Source organism: Danaus plexippus, chromosome 17, assembly GCF_018135715.1.
Source record: "Danaus plexippus chromosome 17, MEX_DaPlex, whole genome shotgun sequence".
NCBI lineage: Eukaryota > Metazoa > Arthropoda > Insecta > Lepidoptera > Nymphalidae > Danaus > Danaus plexippus.
The window spans coordinates 5,754,171-5,766,767 of record NC_083548.1 but is presented as its reverse complement, the minus strand read 5'-3'; the positions used below and the strand labels follow the sequence as shown (position 1 = coordinate 5,766,767).

At 34.6% G+C, this 12,597-nt stretch overlaps 1 protein-coding gene across 1 annotated transcript; it reads left to right on the top strand.

The window, feature by feature from the left end:
* Positions 1-498: 498 nt before the first annotated feature.
* Positions 499-10,935, top strand: LOC116771128 (vacuolar protein sorting-associated protein 11 homolog). Its single transcript, XM_061523203.1, has 17 exons — positions 499-697; positions 809-877; positions 1,109-1,282; positions 2,126-2,278; positions 2,711-2,841; positions 3,250-3,400; positions 3,746-4,159; positions 4,619-4,894; positions 5,873-6,092; positions 6,325-6,547; positions 7,043-7,201; positions 7,556-7,716; positions 7,873-7,954; positions 8,027-8,242; positions 8,630-8,749; positions 9,860-10,065; positions 10,332-10,935. The coding sequence occupies exons 1-17, from the start codon at positions 683-685 to the stop codon at positions 10,667-10,669; spliced, it is 3,108 nt and encodes a 1,035-aa protein (XP_061379187.1). The 5' UTR covers positions 499-682; the 3' UTR covers positions 10,670-10,935.
* Positions 10,936-12,597: the final 1,662 nt, after the last annotated feature.

The following is a 12,597-nucleotide window of genomic DNA, read 5'->3' as shown; positions in this document are numbered from 1 at the left end:
CGAAATATTGTTTAAAATTCCACCTATTTCAATTATTTTAAAAAGATAAAATTCTTGTTAATAAAAAAAATAGATTGGTAGCAGCCAACTTTAGCATCGAAGGAAACACACCTACAATTGGAAGTTATTACTTTTTCAAAAATCTACGTCAAGAAAATCATGAGTAAGTTAATCTAAATTTTTTCTTCGTGACCATTTGAATTTCGTAATAATCATTAGTTTTATTTTCAGACCCGTAAAGAACCTAACGATTCCCACGAATTATTCAAAAGATGGTCTCTCTAATGTTGTATATGAAATTAAAGATTGCATGCAATTAAAACAGCTTTATACGCTCATTAAAGTTGAAGTTAGATATAAAAAGTAACTAGTATTCCAAGTAGGTCTTGGTTTCGATTATATTTATTAATTAAATATATTTTTGTGAATTGATTTTTAATAAATGTTATTTAACAATGTCTTATTTTAGAAATTACGAATGTGTTACAAAAAAAAACATTAACAAGTCTATCGCTTCAACAGTTGTTCAGAGACATTAAATGTCAATGTCATATTTTAAGATGATAAAAAATTTGTCATGTTATGTTTACAATTAATTCGTTTTGTACGTTTATCGGAAAGGACAATTATTCTAAAAAAAACTATTGGTTGATAATGATATTAAATTCCAAACATTGTTAAAATGGCGTTTTTAGAGGTAAGCTGCCATGTTCACTACAATACAATTTTCACCTTTAAAGTGATTCACATTGATTGCACTGTGTTGTTATCAATATTTTTTTCTAACGCTGATTTATGTACATTCCAGTGGCGTCGTTTCACTTTTTTTGATGTTCACAACAACCTGGACAATGGAAAGATTGCTGAGTGCTTGCAGGTAACACAATATTAGAGTATAAATTCATCTATACATAATCATAAATTACACTTTTAATCCTGTCGTTTTCTCGTCTGTAGAAATTATTTGCCAATAATCCTACCATTATTTTTTTCAAATTAGATGAACTTTGAAAATTTTGTCTAAAATAAAATATTTACGACAACGTACGTATAATCTGTAGAGTGTTATGTTGTGGTATTTAATAATAACTCAATTGAAATATTTCAGGATACCAATGTAACAGTGGCTACAAGTGGTCACAACCACGTAATACTCTGTGATGTGACAGGGTGGGCTCATCTGATATCCCGCTCCTGGGAGATAATGTCATTCAAAGCTTACGAGATGACCGTCCTATTAGCGCAACAGCTACCACATGATCCATTCTTAGTAACTATTGGAGTGAGTAACACATAGCAATTTCTAAGAATTTTTGTCTTCCAAATTACAAACAAGAGTTATATATAGTAAAAATCAATTTACACACTTGTAATACTGTTTAAGAACATATTTCTTTTATTACATGAATAAAATTTGACATTTAATTAAAAATTTCTCATTCATTAGAAAGCAATAATGGCATAAATTTGTTTAATATAGTTCTAAAGATATAATATTGTTATAAAGATTGGAAAAAAATGACAAAGGTTTGGTAAATTTGGATGCTAATCTGCAAAGCTGAACATATCGCTAAACATAATTAAACCAAGATATCTTCAGGATGATAGTAATTCCATTCCTTTCAATGAAATATATACGTTGATTGATTTTTTTCTACATGGATAGATATTGAAGTGAAAATTGCTCATCAGCAAAAAGCAGTTGTTTTATGCCATTAATACCGTCACTTGTAAATCATGTTGTTAGGTAAAATTTTTATTCAAATATATTATAATAATATTAAATATTTAAAATGACATATCTTTATACATTCAATGACATATGAATAATTTTAAGTCAACTTTTTTTATTGGTTGTTGTCATAGAATAACATTACAGATTTATTTTTGCTATCCATCAAGACGAAAACAGTGTGACATATTGCTTTTTTTTGTATTTGTTGTAGCCGATAAAACTATATTAAAATCGTAATATATGTATTGTGCTGAGTAATGAGTAGCAACACTGAATGACAGAACCTAATATAATACAGCCTACCTACATTATTGACGTCACATTATTACTTTACAATAACTTACACAAAAGTACATATCTTTAATGTGATAATTTTTTATACTTATACAGGAAGATGAGTCCGGTGTCACACCTTTGATTAAAGTGTGGGACTGGTCGAGGGTGGACCGACATGGGAACCCTCAATGTGTTCGAACTGCCCGTGCTATGCCATCTCATGGGCACAATGTACAAACTACCGCTCTAGCTGTGCATGACAATAAGGTGATTAGTATAGAAATAATGCTTGTTGTTGCATAATAAATTATTAAAAAATAAAATTAATATAGTACTTATAAGTTAAGGATGTAGCGTATGCTTCTTAACTGATTTTATATTTTTTTATTTAACCTTTGTCAACGATCACCGTCCCATACATTACAATATTTATTTTCTCACTAATGAGTTGATTAATGTTATTCATCTTACAAAGAAAAGAAAAGAAAATATGTCTACATTTTTAAACTTAGGACATGAGAAAGACATTTTAAGAACAAGTGTCCGTATTTCAATAGTTTTATTCAGTTAGTATAGTTATATCAAATTAGAGCTTATTTTTTTTTAATAGAAAATATTAATTGTTTGTAGATTTTGATAAAAATTACAGACTATACAATAAATGAAGCCATTAATTTATAATTGTCATAATTTTATTAGAATCTCCTAGCCGTTGGTTTCCAAGATGGTTCAGTGACCTTATATCGTGGCGAGATATCAAGACAGCGTGGAATCAAAATGAAAACATTACCAGACACTGGATCCAGTCCTATAACTGGACTGGCTTTCAAGTAGGTTTTTACTATATATATTTAGTGTTTATCAATAGAATATTTCTGACCTTGGTAAAAATAGTTTTAAACAAAATTAATATCAATATAAATGAAAATGCCTTTGTAAATCTTAGCTTGTTTGCTGTAATAGGAATACATTATTTTTTTGTGGGTAGTTGCAACTTAACTTTTCTGTTCCTATATGCCAGTACTTTGTTTCATTCTAATCACGTAAAATAGTAAATCATATAAAGATTTAAATTTTAACCTATTTGTATTCGGTGTATGCTCTCTTCTGACGACACAAGTCGCCAAAAATTGTTCCAATCTTCATGATAGGTTAAATGTTGTTTCCTCGACATAAAGAACATATGCTTTACAAATCGACATACAAAAATAATGATGAGTGAATAAATTGCTTGTCAGAGGTGCTGATAAGTTGTTCGTGGTGTCTCGTTCCTGTGTAATGGTGTGCTGGTTGACCAGCGACCGTAGTGTGGTTCTGGACGCCATGGGAGCAGCACCAGGGTGCTCAGTGCTAGCAAACTCACATAGACTGACGGTTGCCGCACCGGATGTGAGTAAACCGGGCGGAAACGGCAGCAATTTCCATGCCGCTTACATACTGCAATTACGCTGCTGATTCATTCAAATCATACCCAAAACGATTTTTCCTGTTTTTGCGAACGTCTCAATGTTATTAATTTTCTTATCATATTTGAAAAGCATCCAAAAAATCATTTAAAATGCTTCAAATTTACGAGCAGTGTAAAGAAGTATTTTATCGGGGCTAAAAATTCAAAAGATATCAATGACTATAACCTTACCTTCTTGTTGATTTTAAAACAGAAGATGCCCTATGATTATATATATTATTATTTCCCAAACAAAGCCGCAGTAACAGATAAATATAAATCTTTAGGCTATTTACTGCTATACTACCGAGGGTCGTGGTCCATGCTATGCTTTGGAGGGGGAGAAAGTCAGGTTGAACTGGTTCCGCAGCTACCTGGTGATAGTCACCAACGCCACCGGTTCAGCAAACACACCGAAATCCCATCACATCACGATATTGGACATTCAGAACAAATTCATTGTATTCTCTAAGACGTTCGAAGAAATCGATGCCGTCCTGACAGAATGGGGATCCTTTTACATTCTCCAGAAGAATAAGGAGATGATATTTTTGGAGGAGAAGGATCTTCAATCGAAGTTACTGTTGCTCTTCAAGAAGAACCTGTACGATGTAGCCATTAGGATAGCGAGCAGCCAACACTACGACGTAGAGGGGTTGACTGAAATATACAAGAATTACGGAGACCATTTGTATAGTAAGGTATTTCAAAAGCTTACATGATTTTTTTAAATTATTAGTATGTTTATTACATAGTTGAAATAATATATAAGTATTATGTCTCCACTGAATTAAAATGTTTCCCTTACATAAGTAAAAGGATTTTGGTTAATATTAGTATTGCAAAAGTTTTTGGTGCCCATCACATTTTAAAATAAATGAAACTAGTATTATTCGGATTTACTACGCGGATTTTATTATTTATAAACTACATAATCCCGACGTTTCGGTTACTTTGCAGCAACCGTGATCACGGGCAGACGAGGTGTGACACACACGTAAAATCCGCGTAGTAAATCCGAATAATACTAGTTTCATTTAAATGAATACTCGCGAAAATATTAGATCTCATAACATTTTAAAATGTTTTTTTTTTGGCAATATTTGTTCGCAGTATAAATAGATTTTCGATTTCTAAACCTCTAAATGTATAACTATCAGGGTGACCTTAAAGGGGCGATAGATCAATATGTGAAGACGATAGGCTGGTTGGAAACGTCATACGTTATACGCAAATACCTCGAATCCCGCCACCTGGAGCCCTTGGTGCTGTATTTGGAGGAACTGCATAAGAAGGGTTACGCCACCGAAGACCACACCACGTTGTTGCTGACGTGTTACGTGAAAATCGACCAACACGACCAACAGGGGAAATTGAAGGAATTCATCAACTCCAAGGATAAGGCCATCGACTTCGACGTAGATGTTGCTATCAAGGTAAGGAATATTGATAGTATATGTGACCAGAGTATGAACTATTGAGACTTTTTTTTTCTAACCCCTCTAACTTGTTCAGAGACTTGTTTGCTATTTTTACTCATGCATACCAGTTCTCGCTTGTTCTAGGGCCTTCCATTCTACATACTTTTTCCTTCTATCATCCTTCACTTTCTTACCACGGATATAACCTTTTTAACTAATTTTGTGTACTAACTCTTGGTTCTATATAGTATTTGGGTCGAGGAGAGTGCAGGATTTTATTACTATTTACAAAAGTAAAAGCTCTCAGTATTTGTTTGGTCATTTTAATACATTACATTTTAATACATTACATTACTTTAATACATCATTGATTACCTGATTACTATCAACATTATTATAATTTTGATTTCTATTACATTAATTTGTCTATATATTTTCTAATTTAACATTTTATATCGTGGTAGATTTATTTATTTTCTAAATTTTCTTTTTACAAGAGTTCTTCCGACTTGGTCTTCTCTTTTTTGTCTGACTCTTACTGTGCTCGGTGTTATGTGTGATGGGATGTAGACCAATGAGTATTTTAGTCATTCTTACTAGTTTAAAGCCCAACCTTACATTTACAACTCGAGGTCAGCTTCTGAATGGGCTTAGTTCTACTTACACTGGTAGTCATGGCGCTGGGTGAATCAAAGATTAATCAAATCAAATGAAGAGTGCATTGTTTTGATTCAATTTATATTATTTTACGTGCGATCAAAATTTATGGCAAAATATTATCAGTGTAATTTATAATTTTGATATAAATAAATTTAGCGTCTTTTAGCGGAAGTTTAATAAAAAAAAATCAGAATATGTGCATCTGCGGGTTTATGTCCGAATCACTATTTAGCTGATGCAAGTAGTTTTATTTAACTTTGCCTAAAAAAACTGTTTTATACCAGAAAGCTAGGAAAGGTAGGAGATATATGAAATTTGTTAAAAAAAATTCAGGTCGTCCGTCAAGTGAGTGCCACAGACGCGTTGTCACTAGCTTACAACTACAAGCGTCACGACTGGTACCTGAAAATAGTGACAGAGGATAAGAAAGATTACAAACAGGCTCTGGACTATATATCGGAACTAGAGTTTGAAGACGCCGAGATGTACATGAAGAAGTACGGACACAAACTGATACAACACGTCCCCGGAGATAGCACCGAGCTGTTGAAATGTAAGTAGAGTCATTTTGGGAAAGACAAAGAGCAAAAATCACTAGGATTACTTTTAATTCTGAAGCCGAAAAACTGTCAAACAAAGTAGACGATTTTATGTGCTGTTTATAACTTTAGTGACTAATACAACTCGTACACGTGGTCCAAAAAGTACAAAATATTTTTTTTTTTCATTCGACCATAACTTCGTAAAGGGACAAGTTAATATAACCCGAGCAATTTAACTTCCAGTACTGTGTACAGACTACAAACCTCGCAGTAAACCGTTAGTAGATGAGAGCACTTTGTCTGGTAACCTGCGAGAACCCGACAGAGCTGTAGCCGATGATTTCATACACATGTTCCTGAGCAATTCTGAGCGTCTCATAGACTTCCTCGAGCATATGGTGACTAAGGACACTCAATGCTCGAGTCTCGTCTACAATGCTCTAATTGAGCATTATATACACGTTTGGTGAGCTTACTTTTGTACATAGATGGATATTTTACTTTTGTCTCTCTGAATAATAACTTTATTATAGTTAGTTTTTATATGAAGACCTAAATCGACATTACAAAGTACTTTTAGATGACAGGTTTTGTTGAACTGCAAAATTATATCCATTGAAAGTGAGAAGGGGTTGAAGTAGCTCCGACAAGCGGAGTCCTATAAGTATATCTGTATTCGTCACCTTGTTTAGAAAACTGTACGTTTTAGTGGCATCACGGTTTAAAAAAATGCGGAACAAAAAGAATTAATCAATTTTGTATGTTAACGAATTCTTTATCTAGCGAGCATGAAATAATTAATAAGTTTTTTTTTGCAATACGGTCAGAATCAATTTGTACTCCTATATGGCTGTTATTGTTTTTTTTTTTGACGAATTTTATCCCGTATCGTACCATCACTGAAATTTTTTTCTTTTTTAATTCCAACGTATAATACTCTCAATATTTTCATATTAACCAGGGCCAAGTCGTCTGAAGCGGACAAGAGGATTTACGAGCAGAAAGTACTCGATATCATCAAAGACCCCGAAGCCAAATACGACAAAGATCAGACGCTCATTATTTGCCAAATGCTGGGATTCAAGAGTGGCATCCTCCAACTATACGAGGAGAAAAGACTGTAAGCTACGCCACAGGAGCACTTTAAGACTTAGTTCATTGAAATTTTAATATTATATCATATTAGCCCAAACTACTTGTCTATTTTTTGGACATTACAAAATATGTCGCTGATTTTTTGACGAAAAACATCTCAATATTACATTTTAATAGTACTCATTTCTAATAAAAATTTAGATAACTGTTTTGTTTTTCGTAATATACTTTTACGACATTATATATAAATTTTAAATAAAATACGTTTTGTAAAAGAAAAACCGATGTTTCATGTATGTGCTATAGTAATATTTCATACAGGTATGGATAAAATATATAAGTTCATGTTCTCTTCTTACTTCATCTGTTCTATCAATAGATGGCGTGCTCAGATATCTCTCCACCTCCGTACACCGGGCGGCACAGAGCGCGCGCTCGGAGTGTGTCGTCGTCGCGGAGGGAGTGCGCCGCGTTTGTGGCTGGACGTACTATGGGCACCTCCACCACCAGATTACCTTCCAGAGCTGCTCAGAGTCGTGGGTGTGTACACACAAACCTACCATTAGTATATTTTTACGCCATGCTTACAAAAATTCACCCACGACAGACAAGAACGTAGAACGTAAGAAACTCTGTGTAACACTAACCTACAACCTTAATAATCATTTTACTGTATTAAATACGAGTACGTTTCAGCTGCTGAAAAACTGTTATCACCCATCCTGGTCATCGATTGCCTGGCGAGTACACCGACCTACACACTCGGAGATGTCCGCAAGTAGGCAATGGAATTATTATACCCTGGGCATGTCGCTACAACTCCGGTCGCCTCAATTCCATACAATTCCAGGTACCTGACGGACGTTTTGAAGTCTGAGGACGAAGTGATCACTAGAGAACAGGAACTGGCAGCGAAATACAAGAAGGAGATAGAAGAGATGAAGACTCAGATACACAACATTCAGAACGAACCTATCACGTTCCAGAGGAGCCTGTGTGCAGCCTGCAGCAGGCCGCTCGAGTTGCCCACCGTACACTTCATGTGTCAGCACTCCTTCCACAAGGAGTATGTATATATTTTACACACAATGCTTTAATAATCTTGGCAGCTAAAGTCCGGAGATTGCAAGGAAAGTGCTACATGGAATAAACGTGATGAACTCATTCCAGATGTTTTCCCTGACTTAGCGGTCCAGTTGTATGGAATGCGAGTATCACATATAAAGTTATCTCGGGTGTACAAACGTTTGTCGGGCTTCTCACAAAAACTATTGAACAGGTTATGATCAAACTCTCCTGTGATGCGACGCAAAATCAGAATTCCGGGTAGTTGTTTATCGAGCTCGGCGTGGTAGCTGTGTCTCCTGTGACGTCACGGGTCACAGACCGCGGACGGCGCTGTCGCTTGCTAATTTAATCTGCTATACATCACACTAACGATGTCCTCGCACAGCTGTTTCGAGACGTATTCGGAGTCGGAGCGCCAGTGCGTGGCGTGTTCCCCGACGCTTCGCCCCGCGCCCGCGCCGCCCGCCGACCAGCTGCACTCACGACTACACGCAGACACCGACCCGTGAGTACAGAGAGGGGGGATGGGGGAATGGAGGGGGCGCAAGGGGACGAGAAGGATAGGGAGGGGATGGGGTGATGAGAAGGTTTCGGTGTCCGTATTACCTAACGCGGATAGTTTATTGTTAATTATGAAACATTGTAACTACTACACCTGTTTAAACAATTCAATATATAATGACCTTTTTGTTAAATTAAAGAAAACAGAACATTACTGAGAAGGTTACAAAGAAGGAAACGACTGTTACTGTTAGGAAAGTTGAACCGAATTCGCTTTCAAAGAAAATAATTATAATGAGCTTTAGAGCATGATTCACTGGCAATGGAAATGAAGGTAGTCGGCTCCCAAACGCCTGTCATGAGTTTGCTTACAGACGGAGCGTTTTTTCAAACGCAAATTTTCGCATATTAACGAGGAACGCAAAACGCTCCGTTTGTATTACGACGCCGCGAACTCGTGTTAAGGGTACAGATGTGTTTAATGTCAGTTCACGCAGTCGCTTATGTGATAGCATTATCTTTGTTTCAATTATTTTATTGATAGGTTGATTATTCTTATGACTTATCAAAGCGAGGTTAGCGTGTGTAGTGAGTGCTGTGAGCATGTCCCCGCCTGTCTGCGGCTGTCTCCGTCTCCTGGCTGACGGTCGTTACGACGAGTACAGATGATATATTACTAATGATTTTATTCCTTTGTACTTTGTATTGTTCTCGTTTTGTGCCGTCATATTGAAATTATTATAGTATAGTATAGTTTGGATTTTTATCTAAATTTTTTTGCCGACTCTCCGTATAACGTGATATTATTAAATTCTTTTTATTTATATTACGATTATTCTATTTAACTAAATACGTCATTTTTAATTATAAAATTATATAATTTGATTTTCAACGACGCTGGAAATTTTAAAAATATAAAAAAAGCTAAAAAATATATTAAATCACTTTTTTGTCAATAAAACGTATCATATAATATCCTACGTTATATATATATATATATATATATATATATATATATATGTAATTATTATAAACAATATATATATATATTTTGTTTATAATAATTACATATAAACTTGCAATAAATAACTCCTTAAATTTTCCCCTTCACCAGTTTCTCTGTGGTATCTGAGTACTTCGGCCGAGGTTTGTTCAATAAGCTGACTGTGGTGACTGAGGCGCCGGAGCCCGTACCCTTCAATGTACCCTCAACTGTACCTTACGTACCATCCGTTGTGACTGTACCCTCCGCACCTGTCCCAACTTACGGACCGGGCGCTGAAGCGAAGCTCAGGCTGCAGGAGGGACAAAGTAAACAAGGTTCAAATAAAAACATGTTTAAAAATTTTTTTGTTCACACTTTGTAGAAATAATTTAATATAATATATAAAGCTATTAAAATAATATTTACAAGATCCATTTGTGGTAAATAACAATGTATGTAAATTGATTGTCTCGTTATAAATGTCTTTAGTCAGATAGATTGCGATAATTTTTTTCAGATTCCGCTCCGCTCTCCCCTACAGAACTGTTATTATATAGGTTTCATTGCATATGAAAATTTATTTTTGTTTGTGTATGCGCAGTCTATGTCCAGAACGCTTTGAAGCAAATACCTCCGAAGGGCACGGCGGTGATTCCTGTACCGGAAGGCAGGATGCGCCTCCTGGAACAGCATCAGTACAGTTCCAGCCTGGAAGCCAATATGAGCAAACTGGAACCCTTAGTCCACAGATCCCCTCAACAGTCCCCAAACACCTCCCGGACGAAACCTCCACAGAAAATATCCTCAGCGATCATCGATGGCAAAAATCCCTTCGACACATACGACGAGTCGAAGAATCCTTTCGCAGACGAAGACAACGATCCCACGAACCCCTTAGCCGAAGACGACTATGATAAGAATTTAAACCCATTCGCCTGACTTACTCTCATATATAACGTAATAGACCCCTCGCCGCTGTACCCGAGGTGTCCCGATTAGTGATTAAGTTGAAATGTTTGATTGTGAGTCTTATTTGCCAGCTTCCTAAGAGCTATATCTCAATGCTCAACACGTTACGTCTTACTCCCTACATGCATATGAGGTGCACATCCGACCGCTTTATTTATCCATATTGTATATACATTCCTTGTATTCATATTAGTACATTATTATGCTTTGTGATAAAAAACACACTTAAAAAGAAACTTTGGTTTTATTTAGTGTAATAAATATAAATGCTGTCTCGAAAGTTATTCGTCTACCCTCGAATTTGGATTCACATACCTTTGGACAGAAGTGTATTTGAGTCGGTTAAAAGAAGCACGCTTCATTCTAATTTTACGTAATATAGAAACAAAATAATACTACTGTTAAATAAAATTTAATATAATGGCACAGCAAGAAATAAGTGTAGAAAAATATAAAACAACCAATCACGTACCATAGGAGTTTTTACTGAGATTACGAAAAACCCATTTTCACTATCTAATATCTTGGAGAAACTCAGAAAATTATTCTACTAGTCTGCCAAGCGACAGTTATGATGTGTTCCCGAGATAAAACGAATGAAAGTATAAATTGTCACCAACAAGTTATTCTGATTTGTAAGGTAGTTTTAAAGATCCGTTCAGAATACATAAAAGAGAATCCAACATACATCCTTACCAACATTCTCGTGAAATGTCAAGACTTTCGTCTAAAGAAGAAAGAATTGCACAATTTTTATGTCAATATTCTATAACTTTCTATTAAATATAATAAGGTACTATTGCCAAATAATACTAAAATGGAACCTCTCGACGCAAAAGGTAATTTACCTTAAAAAATGAGGATACAAAAATACATGCTAATAGGTAACTTAATGTCAGTGATGCATTCACTTTTGATAAGAGCTGGACTCATGAGTGGCTCAAGTTTTGTTTGCAGACAGTCTTCTTGTCTTCCAACAAAGTTGCGTTAAATGTTTTACGCTGAGGGAGAGACAAAGAAAGATACACTAATGTATAAAGTAGGAGCGATTTGTTCTATATTAATTAGTTGTTCTTTAATTTATTTATAATATTCATTTTTTTTAGTTGGATTTGATACACATTAGGGAAGAATTTTATTTTCAAATATAGGAGATAAGATTGTTTACAATTACGAAGTTTCACTTCTTCCGGAGGCACTCCACTCAATATTTTTTTCATAGTATTCTAAATTCTAAATAAACACTGGTAAAAATCTCGTAAATATTATTTAAGGTTATAGAACTGATGTCCATAACCAATGAACTTCGAACTACCCATTTATGAAAATAATCTGATTTTAAAGTAACAATACTTCTTTAACTTCATATGAACTACGTAGTTTTTATATTATCCACAGTTCGTAAGTAGGTCTGATAATATTTAATGATCACGATGCATGTAATTGTTGATAAAAAATGCTGTAAAGTAATTTAAAGAAGTAGTTCTGTTTTATCATGGTCAACTTATTCAAAAATACCTCACTTTGAATACTTTAAGTAATACGAGATGGAATCTAAATAATCATATTTCAAAGTTTTATTTTTTGAATTTTTTTTATACCTATTTGAAAAATGAATAAACTAATCAATCATCAAGAATGTCAACAATTTCATAGAGACGCTAATAAATTAATGTCATTATTACCTAATAGTGATTCGTCTTTTTACTATCAGTTTAAAATACAGTAAATACGCAATACGAAGGAATACAACTTATACGTTACTTTACGAATCTGTCTGTTTCAACACAGAACGGGTTCGAAGAAAAATTTTACAAAGCTGTTATTTAAAGCTCAAATCATAACTAAAACGAAATAAAGCTTCAATGATATTGAGTTTATTTCGTTAATGTCAGGCA

Bases quoted from the DNA above. Each gene is read 5' to 3' on its own strand.
- LOC116771128 (XM_061523203.1), top strand. The intron at 7,202-7,555 runs GTAAGCTACGCC...TTCTATCAATAG, and splicing joins CTATACGAGGAGAAAAGACT to ATGGCGTGCTCAGATATCTC. The intron at 7,717-7,872 runs GTGTGTACACAC...AGTACGTTTCAG, and splicing joins AGAGCTGCTCAGAGTCGTGG to CTGCTGAAAAACTGTTATCA.